Source organism: Lithobates pipiens, unplaced genomic scaffold (genome assembly GCF_037356315.1).
Source record: "Lithobates pipiens isolate NorthernLeopardFrog02 unplaced genomic scaffold, aLitPip1_a1.2 Scaffold_3, whole genome shotgun sequence".
NCBI lineage: Eukaryota > Metazoa > Chordata > Amphibia > Anura > Ranidae > Lithobates > Lithobates pipiens.
The window spans coordinates 85913401-85933626 of record NW_027507790.1 but is presented as its reverse complement, the minus strand read 5'-3'; the positions used below and the strand labels follow the sequence as shown (position 1 = coordinate 85933626).

Here is a 20226-nt window from a genome sequence, read left to right as displayed (position 1 = left end):
AAAAAAACAGGAAAGTAGCCCATTTTTTTTTTGTATAATGTGAAAGATGATGTTACACCGAAATTGTGCACACTTGTGGAATGGCAAAAAAAAAAAAAAGATTTTTACATTTGCGGCCGCAACTTACATACGTGTTCGTTACATTTGCGGCCGCAACTTACATATGTGTTTGCTTCTGTGCATGAGCACGGAGGGATGGGGTGCTTTAAAGTAAAAATGTTCTTATATATTTTATTTTAACACTGTCCCTTTAGAAAAAATGTATCACTTTTATTGCTGTAACAAGTAAAGATGTAAATATCCCTTGTGACAGCAATAGTCATGTGTCAGGTATTTTTTTGGAGGGATCTGGGGTCTATAAGACCCCAAATCCCTCCTTTGCACTTAAAAGCATTAAAAATGCCAAGTTTGGCTGTTTTGAATACTGAATTTTTTTTTAAATCTGGTGCCTGGTTGTTACCACAAGAAAGCCAACCATCGGCTCTAAAACCTGTACCAGGGTGATGCCTGCAGCTGCAGGCATTACTCCGGTACAACCACTTGAAGCGGAATGACGTACAGGTATGTGATTTTGTGACAAGTGGTTACATCCTATCTCCAGCAGTGCTACTTCTTAGGCCTTGGCATGTTCCTCTGACCACCTTACACAGTACCTCCTTGTTTCCAGTTACAACCCTCTCTTAGCACTCCTGGCTCTCCCAGCTTATTCAGCTGCAGCACCCTGCTGCCTGAGCCCAATCTCTAGCCTCTTGGTAGGGGTTCTCCTGACAACCTGGGCTATCTCACTCCTCTGAGGCTTCTAAATTCCCTCAGTCCCCTGGACTTGCCTAGTCGCCTCAGCTCTCTCAGTCTCCCAGACTTGCTTAGCTGTCCTGACCCTGTCAGTCTTAGGCTCGGTTCACACAGTAGGCGGCACGACTTGCAGCGCCACGACCTGCCGCGACCTCAGCGGCGACTTGCAAAACGACTTCTGTATAGAAGTCAATGCAAGTCGCCCGAAGTCGCCGCAAAAGTAGTACAGGAAACTTTTTTCTAAGTCGGAGCGACTTGAGTCGCTCCTATTAGAACGGTTCCGTAGTACAGAACGGGGCGCGACTTGTCAGGCGGCGAAGTCGCCTGGACAAGTCGCCCCTGTGTGAACCGAGCCTTATGGAAACAGAATCTCTCCTCTCCCGCTTGGAGTACTCTCTCTTTAGTGGAGCATACCTGTCTCCTAAAGGGAGCCCTTACCTGCTGTCAGGCCTTTCATTATAAGGGCTATGTGCACTGGCACTCATAGACTGTTGGTCTCCTGCAAGACCTGGATACTGGGTTTGAGATTTCTCCCCTCCCAAAACTCTTTAAAATCTGCAAACTCTGGAAACCCAACCTGGCAATACCAAAACCCAGAGAAGGTTAAAAAAACACCTTTCTCTGTTTGGAATAAATATTTCAGAGCCAGAGCCCCAGAGTTATATAAACTTCCTTTCTCACAGTGGCAGGGCCTTGCATTGTCACAGGGTCATGGACAGCAATAAAAACCTGAAAAACAGGTGTTCTAATCTCTCTGCGCTCTATCCAAAACTAAGGAAAATGTTTTCCCTCTCATTTTATTTGAAGTCTATCCTAATTAATCCTGTACAGGACTCTTGTGATGTATAAAATATTATGTTGGATTTAATAGGCACATCACGTTTGGATTTTTATAAGGGTTCATGAATACAGGTGTGTGAGGCTGTGTAAGTGTCAAGTTCTCGCGTACCTTGTAGATAAATCCAATAATGCAGAGGAAGGCCTCCCTTACGTATCTGATCCATGGCCCCTGATAGAGTAGACAGGGGGCCCAAGAGTGCAGACTGTTATGCGTGCCTGGCAGGTAAGCTGTCAGAAGCGCTGCTTCAGAGTTCCTGATGCCACGGAGATGATGACCAGCAAGATGTGAAGTCAGGACAGTGGGCAGGCTGGAAACTGGAAACAGCTGATATCAGCACACCACACACCTGGATGTTAAAATAGGCACACAGCAGATCGGCCCCGAGGCATATGGAGCACAGACAGGTACAGGTAAACTGGGTCATACACAGGCAGGAGATATCGGAACATATGCAGAAGCCAAGGCGGGTCGGGATACAGGCTGGATCGGTAACAGGCAGACAACGTAGTAATCAAAAGGGCAGGCAGGATCAAGGTCAAGGACAAGCTAAGGTTGGGTGAAGGCAGGAAGAGTCAAAGGCAAGCCGGGGTAAAGACACAGGAACAGACCTCTGAAGCAGGTTACAGGTAGCAGGGGTCACGAGAAAGCTGTAGATCAGACAGCACTGGTTTGGCACAAAGAATTGCATGTGTACCGATGCTCGCAACGTGCACCAGCCCGGCCAGCAGCAGGATTTCCTCTGAAGTGCACTTCCTGACAGTATGGTGCAAAATCAGACATATTCTCACTCCAGGGAAGCCATCCTTTTGACATGAATGGTGCACAGCCGTACATGGGTATTTGCCAGTACTCGCAGAAACACGTAGAATAAAGGATGCTGAGCTACCTCATACCACCTATACATGTGCATTAAATTTCAGTTTAATCCCAATACATATAACAAAAAAATATATCAAGTTCCTGTGCATAAACCTCTGTATCTTAGTCACAAATATTCCAATGTGCCAAAATGTAAGTAAATACTATTGAACTCCAGTGTATATATATATATATATATATATATATATATATATAATATGTATATGTCTCTATATACTTAGCCTTCTCCCATGTGTTCATCATCAGTGAATATTCAACTTAAATGTGTCGTTACATCATTAACCACCTCTTCAGTGATCTCCACCAACATACAAATATTGCCCTTATCTCCGGATGTTGACCCACTGAACTACTTAGGTCAGTCAGTGCATTCCTCTTTAAGGACTTGTGACTCCACTTCACCTCAACTGTTACTTCCTTCGTGGGGGCAATAGATGGGATATGGACAATAGAAGGCCAGCTATTGTATAGCACTTTGGCACTAAAGTACTTGGAACCTGCTACATGAAATGGAACAGGGCCTAACTCGCAATCTTTTTTAAGTGATTAGCGTGCATTTCCACATGTAGTGCATAAGGCATCCCATTCATTTGAATGGGCTACCCTCAGCTCATTTGTTGCGACAAAGAAGCTCAAGGACCAAATGTTGGTCCTAAGCCAGGCACGTTTTTACATACACGGTTTGCCACGCGACAATCGAGACAAAATCGCAACGTGTTTGGGGTGGCATTAAGAATGGATGGGATCCAAATGTGCATTGCGTGTTTTGTCACGATTTTAGCATGATTAGGAATTCTGGGCAGCATCCCCCTGATGCTGCTCATGATTCAAGATCGCTAAGTGTGAATAGGGCCTTATCCTTTACTGCTATCAATTTTTATGTTTGCATGTTTTGCACTTTTTGCACTGCAGAGGGCACTATTTTGACTCCCAATTGGTAGGGTGTAGATCCTCAGACTTTCCCTGAAAGTCTTGGGGGTGGGGGGGGGGGGGGGCGGGCATGTGGCTTTATGTTCAGGGTCTTCCTTTGGGAAATCCCCACCACGTACTTCTGTGGAGCTTGCTTTGGCATGTAGCCAGGTGCTTGACTAAGAACAAGAGTGAGAGAAACACTAGCTGCAGCTGCTACAGTGCTGAAGTGGTCCTTCAAAAGCTAGTGCATCAAAAGGAAGGAGCTGCTGAGCAGGAAGAGCTCAATAGGCTGAGTCAGCCAACAATGCACTGTAGGAACTATAGTCCTGAGGAGAGACACTACCGTGTACTGAAAATTATTTCTAAGTACATTCTGCAGAGAGGAGATTGCGGGGAGGAGGGGAAAGAGCTGCATTTTCCCAGGCTGTACAGGACACAGCTTCCTCTTGCTGTGAGGGAGACAAAGTACACATTGCTGTCTAGTGTGCGCCACCACTACTGTTGCATATCGGTGGCCTGAGGGGAATCTGGAGTGTAGAGTTTGGGGGGGTGCAAACATCCAAAATCCTCTCTATGCCTAGGACTGCTGCAGGGATTTACTATCTGCTGCTAAAGAGACTAAGCGTCACTGTCCCAGACCAGTAGCTATGGTACCCAGCAGGATAAATACACAAGCAGATCACCCTGGCAGATGACATAGGCTCATCTGAGGTAAGAAAGTCTAAACGCTAACCGGTATTCACCAGAGCTCCTGATAGTTGAGATGGGTCTTGCTGTGTGTTAGTACTAGGTTGTGGTCCTCAGGGTCTCCCCACCCGGAGTTGAGTAAGCCAGGGGGCAGTAGCAGATACAGCGGGTAGGGATAAAGCATAAGCGTAATCAGTAACGATATGAATTCAAAAGGGTCAAGATGATTGACTAGTTGGGCACGGGATGAAGGGCTGGGCCTGAACTCTATAAAAGTTCCTCTCTGAGATAAAATCTTCACTCAGAGTTGGAAGAGCAGAAAGAAGAATTACCCACTCCAACTTTTGTTTCTTTTCAGATCGGTTGTCGCAGCTTCCCTGGTGGTATTTCACCTTCCTAGTGATAAATGTTTCATTGAATGGGCTATGACTTTCAGTGGAAGTTCCACCAGTCTAATGTCTAGAACTTACGGATAGACAGGCCTTTCAGACAAGGTCCAGTTAAGGTTTCAAGAGGTGCTCACAATACAACTATGACTGGCACAGGTTTAAAGCATTTGTAGACCCCCCAAAAAATAATATATATCCTGCTCCTTTAAAGCGTGTTAAATAGCACTGTGCTTGTGCCATGTCATTTGTCCCTTTGTATGATGTGAAATACCTGGCTGATCCTGCTTGTTCCTGTTTCTTCCTGTCTCTGCTGACCACGATAATCATGGCTCCTGATCCATGATACTGTGGTCAGATAACATGCCTCTGTCATCACGTTGTCTGCTCTCTCCTCTCTGTCTCTCCCCCTCCCTTCCTGTCTGTCATTTCCGATGCCTGTGTGTGACAGTGATCTCCTCCAGCTCCCCCCCCCCCCCCCCACTGCTCTTCCCTGGCACTTGAAATACCTTTGAAAAATAACTTGCATCCCCTCTATTTTATCAAGATCCTAACTATTAGATGTCAGTTAGTTTAAAACTCTAATTGTAAATTCCTTATCTCACAGCAGTCACATGACATTCTCTTCTGCCGGCTGGTTGATGTCAAAGGGTTATCTCAGCTCCTAACTTTGCATTCTTCTGAGCAGAGGAAAGACACTGACAACAAGTTATTGCTGTGAGATAAGATACTTACAATTAGAATTAAAAAACAGACACAGTGCTATAGCTCTTGATAAAACAGAGGGAATGGCAGTGTATTATCATCATGACTTTACAACCACTTTAATTAATGTTTATGTTGGAAAATTATTTATGTGGAAAATTTTATTAAAGCTGTGGTCTTGCCCTTTCCAACTTATGCAGGAGTGTGGTTTGTTGGGCAAGGTTATTGGTAGATAAGGTTATGCATTCCTCTGACCTGTCCTTTCAGACCCAAATCCACTTGTTATCAAAAGCTTGTAGACGTCACCTCCGTAATGTCTCTAAAATTCACCCCTTTTTAACTAATGAAACCACCAAGCTCCTCCTTCACTCCCTTGTTTTCTCCTGACTATTGCAACTCCCTTCTCATTGGCCTACCCCATCATAGGCTATCCCCTCTTCAGTCTGTAATGTGTGCTGCTGCCAGACTTATACACCTTACCAACTGCTCAGTGTCTGCCACCTCTCTCTGCCAATCCCTACATTGGCTTCTGATTCAAAATACTAATAACATACAAAGCCCTTCACAACTTTGCCCCCAGCTACATCACCAATGTTGTCTCCAAATGTCACCCAAACCGACCTCTCGCTCTCAAGCTCCCTTGTCTCCTCCCTCCCATGCTCGTCTCCAGGCCTCTCCCATCCTCTGGAACTCTCTATCTCAATCTGTCCAGCTATCTCCTACTCTGGCTGCCTTTAAGCAATCCCTGAAAACTCATCTCTTCAGGGAAGCCTATCACACCTCCAACTAATCTTCTACCACTTCCATCAGATCTTCCCCCACAGGTATAACCTTCTGTACCACCTGCCCCACCTTATTAGATTGTAAGCTCTTATGAGCAAAGCCCTCTTGTATTTTATTGTATTATAACTGTACCCTCTCCCTTTTATATTGTAAAGCGCTGCGTAAACTGTTGGTCCCTATATAAATCCTGTATAATAATAATTTATGGCTTTAGGCCTATACTGCTCAGCAGTCGTGTGCACCGATTGGCTATATGTAGTACCTGGGCTCCCTGGGAGTGGAAATACAAGGCATTTTACACTAGGTGCAGCCTCACCCACTTGTGGGGACAAGTGCTATTTTGATTTTCCTTTGCACATGCTAGGCTGGTCCAGGCTGTTTCTGCTTAGTTGGGTAGACTGTGGAGCTAGGTGTATGGAGAGCTGTCCAGGGATCCTCTACTATCCGCTGACGTCACAAAAACTCCCCCCGCCCAACCCCACACAGCTAGCCACTGCGGGGAATCCTGGTGACGTAGGAGAGACGTCGGGGCGGTCACATGACTCGCCTCCCTCCTCCGGCCTCCGGAGTGTCAGTGCGCTCCAAGATGGCGGCAGAGGTCGGCTCGACTCGTGTTAACCGGCACTGAGTGCGGAGAGAGAGGTCAGGCTGACTGAGGCAGAGAGTTCGGCGGGAGGAGTGCAGACCGGCGCCTGGGCGCCACACCGGGCGGCGGGACACAGATAGTGGGGTGCCCTTGAGGAAGGCGGCGAGAAGGAGACACGGAGGAGGACAAGGAGGCGAGCGGAAAGAGGTGGCCGGCCGGGGCCATGTTCTCGGTACTCTCCTATGGAAGGTTGGTGGCCAGAGCGGTGCTCGGAGGACTCTCACAGACCGACTCCCGGGACTACAGCCTGGTGACCGCCAGCTGCGGCTTCGGGAAGGATGCCAGGAAGGGGATCCTAAAGAAAGGCATGTGCTACGGGGACGACGCCTGCTTCATCGCCAGGCACCGCACCGCCGATGTCCTGGGTAAGTGCACGGTGACTACAATTACCAGCAGGACTACTAGTGTGGCCATGTACTCATCAGTGTGCAGGGCTGGACACCATGACCCAGAGCGTTCTACAAGTGTACCCTCATTACAGGCAGGACCGACCTCCGCGGAGCCGCGTCTCCCCGACCTCCCCCCTGACCTCCGCGACCCAGAGTGTTCTACAAGTGTACCCTCATTACAGGCAGGACCGACCTCCGCGGAGCCGCGTCTCCCCGACCTCCCCCCTGACCTCCGCGACCCAGAGTGTTCTACAAGTGTACCCTCATTACAGGCAGGGCCGACCTCCGCGGAGCCGCCTCCCCCCTGACCTCCGCGACCCAGAGTGTTCTACAAGTGTACCCTCATTACTGGCAGGACCGACCTCCGCGGAGCCGGGTCTCCCTGACCTCCGCGACCCAGAGTGTTCTACAAGTGTACCCTCATTACAGGCAGAACCGACCTCTGTGGAGCTGCGACCCAGAGCGTTCTACAAGCGTACCCTCATTACTGGCAGGACCGACCGACCTCCGCCGAGCCTCGACCCAGAGCGTTCTACAAGTGTACCCTCATTACTGGCAGGACCGACTGACCTCCGCCGAGCCACGACCCAGAGCGTTCTGCAAGCGTACCCTCATTACTGGCAGGACCGACCTCCGCCGAGCCGCGACCCAGAGCGTTCTGCAAGCGTACCCTCCATTACTGGCAGGACCAACCTCCGCCGAGCCACGACCCAGAGCGTTCTACAAGTGTACCCTCATTACTGGCAGGACTGACCTCCGCCGAGCCACGACCCAGAGCGTTCTACAAGCGTGCCCTCATTATAGGCAGGACAGCCTGACCTCCGCGGAGCCGCGACCCAGAGCGTTCTACAAGCGTACCCTCATTACTGGCAGGACCGACCGACCTCCGCCGAGCCGCGACCCAGAGCGTTCTACAAGCGTACCCTCATTACTGGCAGGACCGCCCGCCGAGCCGCGACCCAGAGCGTTCTACAAGCGTACCCTCATTACTGGCAGGACCGACCTCTGCTGAGCCGCGACCCAGAGCGTTCTGCAAGCGTACCCTCATTACTGGCAGGACCGACCTCCGCCAAGCCGCGACCCAGAGCGTTCTGCAAGCGTACCCTCATTACTGGCAGGACCGACCGACCTCCGCCGAGCCGCGACCCAGAGCGTTCTGCAAGCGTACCCTCATTACTGGCAGGACCGACCTCCGCCGAGCCGCGACCCAGAGCATTCTGCAAGCGTACCCTCATTACTGGCAGGACCGACCTCCGCCGAGCCGCGACCCATAGCGTTCTGCAAGCATACCCTCATTACTGGCAGGACCGACCTCTGCTGAGCCGCATCTCCCCGACTGCCCCCCCCCCCCGACCTCCGGAGCTGCGTCTCCCTGACCTCCGCATCCCAGAGCGTTCTACAAGTGTACCCTAATAACAGGCAGCACTGACTGACCCAACCTCTGCAGAGCCGCATCTCCCCGACTGCCCCCCCTGCCTCCGCGGAACCACAACCTAGACTAGTGTTCTACAAGTGTACCATCATTACAGGCAGGACCTCCCCACCTGACCTCCACGGAGCTGCGTCTCCTTGACCTCCCTCTGACCTCCGTAGCCTTGTCTAGTCGTCCCGACCTACGGAGCCGCAACTCATAATGTTCTACAAGTGTACCCTCATTACAGGCAAGGCCGACCAACCTGACCTCCGGAGCCTCGCCGACCAACCTGACCTCCGGAGCCTCGCCGACCAACCTGACCTCCGGAGCCTCGCCGACCAACCTGACCTCCGGAGCCTCGCCGACCAACCTGACCTCCGGAGCCTCGCCTCCCCCTGACCTCCGGAGCCTCGCCTCCCCCTGACCTCTTGTTGCCCCGATCTCCTCCAGAGCCGCGTCTTGTTGCCTCGACCTCCTCCGAGTCGTGACCCAGAATGTTCTACAAGAGTACCCCCATTACAGGCAGGACTGACCAACCTGACCTCTGCGAAAACCACGTCTTGTACTCGCAAACTCCGCAGAGGTCAGGGGAGACACGGCTCCGGAGGTCAGGTGCGTGTTAAACGCTGATAAATATGGTGTAGCCAAATAACACGCCCGAGCCCATCTCTTCATCACACACAGCCACAAAGGCAAGAGAATTCTTGCTGGGCAGTGTATTAGTGCTCGGACGAACACACTGAATTTTAATGGTTCAAAGAATGTCAGGCAAAATGGTCGGCCCTCACCCATGTTCACTTCATCAAATCTGGCCCTCCTCCAGAGCAAGAGAAAGGAGGAATCTTCCAGTAGGGATGCTTGGTATAAAAGGGGGGGTTTTCTCCACTTCCTGTTGCATCTCTTTGGACAGGAAGTGGTATTCCAGTAAGCAAAACTAGCAGGTGCCTTAACCCTTTCCTACTCTATCCAAATCTACATAAAAATGGTTATATACAGTATGTAGTGTGATTAGCTTACTTTTCTACCTAAGTGGTGTGTGACCAGTTTCAGAAGTGCTGCAACACTTTATTTTATATTAGATTGCATTTCAAATCATCCTTTGAGGTCATTTGCTTTGATGACATTGATGGCATGAAAATCGGGATGCAGAGCATTTCCCTGCCTAGGACTGGTGACTTTGAAAGCTGTTCTGCCCTTGGACACATGGTGCCCTACCTCTTTTGGCATGAAACCCTACCCCAGCCTTGTTTTTGCCGGATTGATTTCTTTGGCAGTGTATATAAAATAAACTTTTCTGTGTGCTGAACGTGCGCCCTGTGCGTTTCCATTACCTTATTAGAGGGGCTATGTTTTTGTAGAACACGTATCCTCCCTGATGAGTTGTAACACAGCCATGGTAGATTTGCAAGGGGTTAATAACTTCATCTAAAATGCACATGTTCATAAGGTAGTGCAGACTTTGCTGCCCTTCATTACTCAAGGTCACACTGAGATATAGACTGGTATAGAAGCATGGATATACCTTTTGTCACATTCCAGTTATGTGAGAAGTCAGTTATATTTGCTTGCTTTATTTACCTTATTTTGTTCTACATGTTACTTGCGGTGTTCCAAGACCCACAGGAAATGTCCACTGTACTGATATATATTCACTCGCTTTCTTTTTCTTGATAGTTATTGCTGAGAACTAGCTCATATCTTTGGTTAGTGTATATTTGGGTTTGGATAGTGGGGAAGAGTTGGAACCCCCTGACTGTTTTTTTTTTTTTTTTTTTTTTTTTTTTTTTTTTTTTTCTGGCTCTGCTAGAGTTTCCTCATTTCCTGTTCTGCTCACAGTATTTTATTAGACTGGAATATAGAGGAACACTCCAATAGCAACAAACAGAAATGAAAACTAAAGGTGCACCAAATGGAAATTTTGGTGCCGAACCAAATATTTAGGATGCACTTGGCCGAAACCAAAAATTACAGTTTAACAAATTATTTTTTATATATAATTGTATTTGACTTTTTAAATTATAAATTTAACCACTTGCTTACTGGGCACTTAAACCCCCCCTCCTGCCCAGACCAATTTTCAGCTTTCAGCGCTGATGCACTTTGACAATTGCGCGGTCATACAACACTGTACCCAAATGAAATTTTTATCTTTTTTTTCCCACAAATAGAGCTTTTCTTTTGGTGGTATTTAATTACAGCTGGGAGTTTTATTTTTTGCTAAACAAACAAAAAAAGATGCAAAAAAAAAAAGAATCATGTTTAATAGTTTGTTATAAAATTTTGCAAACAGGTCATTTTTCTCCTTCATTGAAGTGCGCTGATGAGGCGGCACTGATAGGCTGCACTGGTGGGCACAGATAAGATGGCACGAATGGGTGGCACTAAGGGGCACTGATGGGTACCACTGATAGATGGGACTGATGGGCACTGGTAGATGACACTGATGGGCACGGATATGTGGCACTGGGGTGCAGCACCGTTGAGGCAGACTGCGGGCACTGATGGGTGGCACTGCGGGCACTGATGGGTGGCACTTTATTGATGAGGTGGCACTGGCAGGGGACAGGTGGGCACTGGCAGGGCTGGCCGTGATCGGGACTGATGTCCCGATCACGGCCGCCGGTGATCGGCTCTTTTTTTTTCTCCTCGCGCTGTCAGCGAGAGGAGGAATAATAGCCGATTACCGGCTCCATTGTATCACATGATCAGCTCTCATTGGCTGACAGCTGATCACGTGGTAAGGGGTCGGGATCGACCCCTTGCTCGGATCCGTGATCAGGCGAGTCTCATAGACTCGCCGATCACAGAGCGCGCCGCGCGCGCCCCTCGGGGCACGTAGGCTGCTCGTGCACGGGACGACGTCAATAGACGTGGCCCCGGCAAAGGAGGTCCGCGCTGTAGCCGTCATTTGGCTATAGCGCGGATCTCAACTGGTTAAATGAATATGAATTTATTGTTGGCCATTATCAGCACCTTTTTTTTAGCGCAAGAAAAGCTCTAGAAAAATGCATAATTTTTTTAAATTCTATGTATATCTTCACACTGTTTCGTTGCGCTGCTTTTATGTTAAAAATCTTGCTGCATTGTCAGTTAAAAAAAAAAAAAAAAGCACCTCATTGAAAACTCATCAGTAACGCACATGTGTTGTGTATTTGATGCATTGTTTGTCACATGACCTATAAAAAGGGCACCTTTATCTCTATCACCAACATGCCCAAACACCATTTTTCAGCAGATATGTTTCATTCAGTGAAATTTCAGTGCATCTCTAATAACCTTTTATTTTAATAGAGGAGTGGGAAGGTTAGAAATCCTGTCAGCTCTTTCTTTCAGTCTGTCTGCAGACTAATGCTGTCCTTCATGTGGTTGTAAAGCTCAGATATGAAATATGAACAAAGCATATCCCTCTATGGCAGCCCCAAAATTTCCACTTGCCTGCTTGCATTTGGTGAGTGGAAATTATATGAGGGCGAGTGTGTGCCTCAGGCGCCATTGGCAGGCGGATGAACAGGACCCGAGGAAGAGGAAAGCCAGCTGCATCACAAAGAGGTGAACTCCTTCTGTGACACCGCTTGGTTCTGAAATGCTGGCCGCTGTCAAAGTCCCGCATACTGGACCAGCTCCTATGATAGACAGCACTCTTGTCGAATGCTGGGAAATTGAAGCAGAGTGATGTCTATCATAGCAGCTGGTCCAGGTGGCGGAACTTTGACAGCGGCTGGCGTTTCAGATCCAATCTGTCTCAGCGGGAGACCCCCTCTGTAATCCAGCTGGCTCTCCTCCCTGATTCTTCCCTGTGGCTGCACTGATTCCTGACTAAAACATTTAACAGTGTCCTTTCATGAGATTATTTATGAGGTCGTGTTTAGGGGCAGGGTAGGGGTTGGGTGGGTCAACTGGTGGGGAGTAAGGCCTAGCTAGTAGCTCAGGACTTTTTTGAGCCCTGCTCTATAGTGTGTACTTCTCTCAATTAAGAGCACAAAGTGTCATTTTTGTCTGCTGCTCCATTTTCTCTATCAGCACGAGTCCCTTCCGACAAGTTTTTCCTGGCACCAAAAGTAAAAAGGTGACACAAGGGAGGGACCTCCAGCAGATTGACAGCCTTCATGCTTGTGTGCTCTCTGAAGGGGAGTGTGTCCCCCTTTCTTCCAATCCAGCTCTCCTCTCTGAGCTCTGCAGAGTGTAATGCCAGCTCTCTGCCCCTTTTTTTTCTGACAGCTCAAACCAGCTTTATAAATTCTGGATTTGATTGAATGTAGAGAAGGGAAGGCTGCATATAAACAGGAACAACTTTATATAGGACGATTTGTTTAATCTCTGTGTCACTTGAGGCCAGTCACCTCACTGCGTATATGTAAGGGTTTACAACCACTTTAATGTATTTTATTTAATAAAACTTTTAGGCTTTATGCCCAAGGGTGGTACATGCTCACCCTTTCTTTGACTATAAACTTGATACAGTAGTGAAATAAGACTGGGTTTACACCAGGGCTCGACAAACCCCAGGCGCCAGGTTGCCAATGCGACCAGAAATCGCAAGCTGGCGCCTAAGCTGCCGCCAGCCCACTCACTATTGATGCCCCAGACATGCAGCGCATGAACACTGACTGCCGTCCTCCTCCCTCCTCCACACTCAGCGGCACCGCGCTAAGTGTGTGAAACTGACAAGCAACTGATAGAGGAGGATCTGTCAGATTTCAGCTTGATGTCGGGGTAGACGGGACCTGGCCGGGGTGGGCGGGACCCAGCAGCTATCAAACACCAGCCAATGGGATCTGGGCAGGCTGCTACGTGTATGTGGCCCGCCCCTTTTCTTAAGCAGCCCAATCGTTGGCTGGTGTTTGAAGGCTGCTGGGTCCCGCCCACCCCGGCCGGGTCCCGCCCATTTCGACATTAAGCTCAATTCTGACATCTCCTCTGTTACATTTCAGTAACGGAGTGCTCCATGTGAAACCTGCCAGTGCCACCTGCCACCACCAATCAGTGCCACCTGCTAGTGCCACCGCCAATCAATACCACCTGCAACCACCAACCAGTGTCACCTGCCACTACCAATCGGGGCCACCGCCAACCAGTGCCTGCCACCGCCAACCAGTGCCTGCCTGCCACCGCCAATCAGTGCCACCTGCCAACACCAACCAGTGCCACCGCCAATCAGTGCCGTCTGCCAGTGACAACTAGTGCCACCGCCAGCCAGGGCCACCTGCAACTTCCAAGCCAGTTCCAAACCAGTGCCGCCTGCCAGTTCCAAACCAGTGCTGCCTGCCAGTGCCATCTGGCAGTTCCACGTGCCTGCCACCGCCAATCAGTGCCACCGCCAATCAGTGCCAACTAGTTCCACCGCCAACCAGTGCTACCTGCCAACACCAACCATTGCCACTGCCAATCAGTGCCATCTGCCAGTGACAACTAATGCCATCGCCAACCAGTGCCACCTGCCAGTGCCACTTGCCAGTGTCACCTGCCAGTTCCAACTAGTGTCACCTACCAGTGCCATCTAGCAGTTCCACGTGCCTGCCAGTGGCAACCAGTTCCACGTGCCTGCCAGTGGCAACCAGTTCCACGTGCCTGCCAGTGGCAACCAGTTCCACGTGCCTGCCAGTGGCAACCAGTTCCACGTGCCTGCCAGTGGCAACCAGTTCCACGTGCCTGCCAGTGGCAACCAGTTCCATCTGTTGCCAGCCTTACTCTTTCTGGTCAGCCCATAACCCTGATGTAACAGCGTTTCATTGGAGTTATTGACTGGGTGCTCCATTGTGAGTTAGGGATAGGGGGTGAAAATTAGTGGCCTTACCCCGGGAGCTGACAATCCATACCACTCTAAAAAAAAAAAAAAAAAAAAAAAAAACAGGCTCCTAAATTCAAAGCAAATTTGTCAACCCCTGGTTTACACTGTTCCATGTGCGTGCACGTGCAGGCCTTATAGTGATGCACAGATGTAGGTTTTACTGACTTTCCCTCTACACTACAGCACATAGATGTGAACCAACCCCATAGGAAGAATGGGATTTCTATTTGGCATGCATGAGTTTATGCTGCATTAAAATAGACAAGTGTGAATAGGCTGTAAATGAATTGGGGGGATTGCCTTCCTAATATAAGAAACTGTTATTGTTTACATTTTTTTTTTTTTTTTTTTTTACCAAGTAAGCCTTCTTGTCTTTACGTGAGTATATGAGAGTACTTCTTGGGCCCCATGTACACTGGACGCTGCTAAACGTACGTTCAAAGGCAGTTGGACGTTTTTGTTTTTTTTTTTGTTTTTTGTTTTAACTGCCCCTGAACTCATTCAGTGCTATCATATGTGACTGTGTACAGCAGGGGTCTCAAACCGGCGGCCCTCCAGCTGTTGCAGAACTACAAGTCCCATCATGCCTCTGTCTATGGGAGCCATGCTTGTAACTGGCAGCCTTGCAAAGCCTTATGGGAATTGTAGTTCTGCAACAGCTGGAGGGCTGTCAGTTTGAGACCCCTGGTGTACAGGCTCGTTTATTGCTGTTTTTAGGCAGTTGCATTAAATAGCGTTTTTTCAAAAGCAAAACCATGGGTTCTGGCGCCGACGTTGCCAAAACGCAGTAACCCGTGTTTTGCCACATTTCGTTTATCGGCGTTTTTTGGTTTTGCCCGCTTCTAAATACGGCAAAACTGACATTTTAACCATGGGTTACTATCTGGCAAGTTAAATTGTTTAGCAAAGGTTGTAAAAACGTCCCATGTACATGAAGCCTAAATGTTCACGCATATGGACAGTGTACTTTTTCTTTTTACGGTGTAGAAACACTTATTTGGATTTGTGGCCTTTCTAGCATTTAGCACCTGGCCTTCCATTAGGATGATCTGACTTAAAGCTCAGGGCCAGCATGCCACATATTTGTGTTTGTAATGCATTTGAGAGCCATTCAGAATGAATGTCACCGCAGTTTGTGCATCACGGTAATGTATGATAAATGTATTTTAGCACATATTACTGCAAAGCCAAGATCTGAATGAGCCATAAATTGCGCTTAAAGCAACACTAAATATCATTATTCTCCAGAAATCCATAAACATCTACTCCCTAATGTCCCTGAATTTTTTTAAATATTTTTTTTTTAAATGAAATACTTTCTTCTTTTTATTTTGCCTCCTTGTAATGCCCTTCTGAACTTCTCCTTTTCCCCCTTACTCCTGTGCATGCAGGTTGTGGTCATGTGCACTGCTGTATGAAAACTACAAATCCCCTCCCCATTTTATTTGCTGCCACACAGTACCAATGGTGTGAGCAGTTATACGCGTGGGGTAAAGTATTAATGGGCTTCTAGTTTTTATGGTGAAGAGTAACTTTTGTATGCTTTCCTCCTTCGTAGAAGCTATACATGGTGGGGGCGGCAAATCCTATGGTCTATCTTGGGAGCCAGCAAGAGAGGCCACATTTCTATATACTTGAAGGCCTCGTGCACATGATACTCCTGTTTAAGCATCTACTTTTTCAGATGTTTTCTTCTTTATTTTTATGTGCAAATGCGTTAAATTGTATTCTCTCATTCTGCACAATAATGTAAACGGGTATTTGTGCACATTCGCACATATTTGCGTGTGTGAGGCGTAAATTACTGACCAAAACAGATTTAAAAAAAAAATACTGAAGAATGCACGGTGCTTGTTTACAGGCCTGTGTGCATAGGCACGTTACAATTGGCTGTATTTTAGCTCAGGAAAAAGAGGCCCAATTATTTTTTCTGTTTCAATACGTTTATTGGAAATTTGAGTAAACAAGAAAATATAATACGCTTGTTAAACGCCCTCACAGGGGCTACAAAACATAAATAGAATTCCAAAGGGCAAACCTTCACAAATAACCCATAGCACGATGAAAGCAGGGGGTGGTATCAAAGCTGGCTACTGTGTAAGGTATCCTATCCCCCTTGTCTCCGAAGGGGAAGAAATTATTTTTTATTATAAAAAGCAACAGGTTAGTGTCGCTTTAACAGCCCGTTCACACCTGAACGTTTTGTAGCCCTACGCCTGAAGCTACAAAACGCCGGAGGGGAAAAAATCCATTATTCTCAATGGAGATGGTTCACATCTCCACTCCATGTCGCCTGAAGCTCTACGCCTGAAGCTCAAACAAGTTCCGGACCCTTTTTTGTCGCGCGAATTGGGCTGATTTGGGCGTTTTAATTCCCATAGAAACTAATGGAAACGCTCGATTCGAGCGTTTAGCGCGACAACGAGCGTTTCTACGGGTGTTTTGACGCTGTATCTGCTCAAGAAAAAATAAGCAGATGAAAATTTTTTCCTATTGGCTGAAAAAAAAAACGCCGAAGTTAAAAAACGCTCGTTGTCGCGCGTTGTAGTGTGACAAAACGCTCGTTGTCGTGCGACAAAACGCCGGTAAAAACGTTCAAACACGCTACGCTCAGGTGTGAATGCAGCCTTAGAGCAGATACCACAGGCTGGCTACAACCTTTTTAAAATTTGACAGCAAACTTTTTTTACTGCTGTTCTATGATTTTAGTTTCATTTTATGTCTAAGGCCTGTCTTTCTCTTACCTCATTACTAAGTTCTACCAACAGACATCAAAAAACACTACCCATCAAAGGGTCGGAGAGGTGTTCTGAAGAGGCTGGAGAGTATTGATGCTTAGCAAACACAACTTTTTAAACCCCCTCTGTTTCTAGATGGGAAGGTTTTACAATCTGACACACCAACATAATGGAGCAGAATGAAATAAAAATTTTATGTTTAACGGCAGGTTTATAACATGGCTTTTTAACCCCTAGGAGAGGAGCACATGCAAATATGCAGGCTCTCTGCAGCTGGGCCCTGGCGCCGAGGGCCGCATATTTGCGTGCACTATGGCCAATAGTGCTGTGCCGAGAGCACGAGCCCTGCACACTCCTGGCACTGTGACTGGCGGCTCATGAGAAGCTCCCTATCTTGGTCACAAGCCCCGTCTCCCGGAATGCCTAACCTCTTAAAGGTCCAGCGCCAAGGGGTTAATGCGGTTTTAAAGGCAGAATGTTTTTTTTTTAACTAGTTAAGCACCAAGCTTATTTTTCAGACTCTGTTTACAAGTTAAAATCTTTTATTTTTTTGCTAGAAAATTTACTTGGAACCCCCAAACATTATATAGACGCCCTAAAGAATAAAATGGTCGTTGCAATACTTTGTCACACCATATTTGTGCAGCGGTCTTACAAGCGCAATTTTTTTTGTAGAAAAAAATACTTTTTTTGAATAAGAAGGAAAAAAAAAACGCAGTATCTGGAAGGGGATACACCGGGGTTATGGCTGCTATCTGCTGCCATAACAATGGTATTCCACTTCAAACAGCCGATGTACAATGATGGCTGGCGCTCCACGAGTAGCTAATGCATTCAGATAAAAAACCTTGGTACAGCTCGTGCCACCTCAGCCCCCTTTTACTTGAGCCCCATCTCGATCCAGCAGTGTGCATGAGAGGTGGTTCTCCCTGGTCTCTCTCGCCTCATTGGCTCACACAGCAGCCAGAACCATTGGACTCCTGCTGCTGTACTTTCGTAGCCAGCGAGCCAATGAGGAGAGAGTGGGGGACGGGACCAAGCTACAACGTGGTTTGGGAGCGAGCCTGTTCGGGTGCTCCCATAGCATTGCTATGTAATTTTCTTTCGTTCAATCATGGGTTGGATTGATTTTAAGTACAACCAGCCTGCCCTAGATGGATCAAAATGTGTCTGTTTCTTACTGAACCGGCTGAATTTTGAAAGTCTGTAGCCAGCTTTAGAGGCTTGTACAATCCTGGTTAAGATGTTTCTGCTTTTCATTCAGGCAGATCTGATTTGTGTCTTTAGCTGGTTGTTTGGGAGGGGGGGGGGGGGGGGGGTGTTATATAAAGTGACTTCTTTTGCTGCTCACAGACATAAGATATACATCTGATCATTTTGTCAGCGAATTGCGCATTCCCTTCATACGGTTTGAAGCTTGTCAAACCACATCACAGCAGCACCAGTTTTCCAAGTTCAGGAGCTGATCTGGATTTCTGAACCATGTTGTCTTGCAGAGTGTATAGATTGCATGTATAATCACAAATGCAATGAAGTTGTACACAAGAAAGGTGACCATACATTATACAATTTTCTTATTTAGTTTCCTTTACATTTACACTATGTGGTGCAAGCACCTACCTTGTTGCATACAAATTGAAAGTGTTTAGGTTTGACCTGGTTTTGGTAAGTCTAAAGGAAAATTTTATATAATGGTCAGCCTAAGTCAATACTTGATCAGATTGAATACATGGAAGATGAGCACAGGTGTAAACCTGTAAATTGGATCTGGGTAATAACATGTGAAAAAGGAAGAGTGGGGGGGGGGATAGGGAAGTTGGAGCAGGAAGTTCTAAACCACCGTACAACCCTGATAAAGGGGTATTAAACCTGTTAGATGATTTAGTTACAATGGGTTGGAGGATGCATGCCGTTTACAGTAGAGCTTATGTATTTGGGGGTAGGCCTGGCCTGTAGTATTGTTAGTTTTGTTGGGTGAAAAAATGGTTTCTTGGGCTATAAATTAAGTGATAAATGCATTTTGGATTCTAAAGTCATATGGCATGGTTTTACATGATTTGGGTCATTATAAATAAAGAGGGCTGTTTTTGTTAAAGTTTTTTTTTGTTTTTTTTTTTTCCTCTGGAATGGGGAACAATAGATATGGAATAATGAGTCACAGAAGTATTTTCTACTTGATCTTGTGAATTTTTCCACAGTGAAGACCAAAAAAGTTCAATGACTCATGAGACTAATTCTGTTATTTAATTCAGGTCTTATAAGGGATTAATCCTGTTTGCACATTAATTGGTAAGATTGAAAAATCTCTTTTAAAGTGATACTAAAGTCTTGTTTTTATTTAAAAATATCAAACCTGTCACACTTGGCTACTTTGTGTAATGGATTTACACGGAACAGCCCAGATCCTCTTCTCGGGTCCCTCACCCGGTGCTCCTAGCTCCTGCAGAATACCTCCACAGCAAGCAGTTTTGTTATGGGGTTCTTAAGCTGCTGCTGTGTCCCTTCAGACATGGAGCCATGTTTTGGCCATGTCCATTCTCTCTCCCCATTGGCTCACTGACTTTTGACAGCAGCTGGAGCCAATGGTGCCCTGCTGCTATCTCAGCCAATGAGGAGTCCTAGACAGCTGAGACTCTTGTACAACATCGCTGGATCTAGATGGGGCTCAGGTAAGTATTAGGGAAGCTGTGGGGGGGCTGCTGTGCACAGAAGGCTTTTTATCTTCATGCATAGAATGCATGAAGATAAAATAACTTCTGATTTTAGAGCCCCTTTAAATCTGAAATTTAATACCATGAATACATGTTTTAATACTTAAAGCGGAGCTCCACCCTTTTGTTGTTAAAGGAATGACCACCACTCGTTTTTGGATAATTAATTTTTACTTTCCTTATGTGAATTACTGAGTGTACTTCCTACCTCAGCGTCATTTCCTCCTTCACCCCGCTGCCTTCTGGGACCTGTGTGTGTCCCAGAAGACAGGCCATGCAGAATCCTGCGATGAAACCTGAAGGCTCCACTGCCGGTTTCCCTTATTTACAATGGCGGTGCCTGCACCCGAGCCGAACGATAGATTGGCCTTGGGGGGGGCGACATCACCAGCTCCCTGGACAGGTAAGGGTCCTTATTAAAAGCCAGCAGCTACAGTGTTTGTAGCTGCTGACCTTTAAAAAGTAAGTGGCTGGAACACAGCTTTAAATGTGGTTTAGATATTCCGGTTTGGGAAATGATTTATGTACACCAAGATGAACTACACATACACATTT

At 47.1% G+C, this 20226-nt stretch overlaps 1 protein-coding gene across 1 annotated transcript in view; it reads left to right on the top strand.

Moving 5' to 3' along the window:
* The first annotated feature begins 6530 nt into the window (after window positions 1-6530).
* Window positions 6531-20226, top strand: part of PPTC7 (protein phosphatase targeting COQ7) — a 63904-nt gene continuing 50208 nt past the window's right edge. The window contains exon 1 of the mRNA XM_077462003.1: window positions 6531-6996. Coding sequence (XP_077318129.1) covers window positions 6795-6996 — 202 coding nt within the window. The 5' untranslated portion in view covers window positions 6531-6794. The remainder of the gene's footprint in view (window positions 6997-20226) is intronic.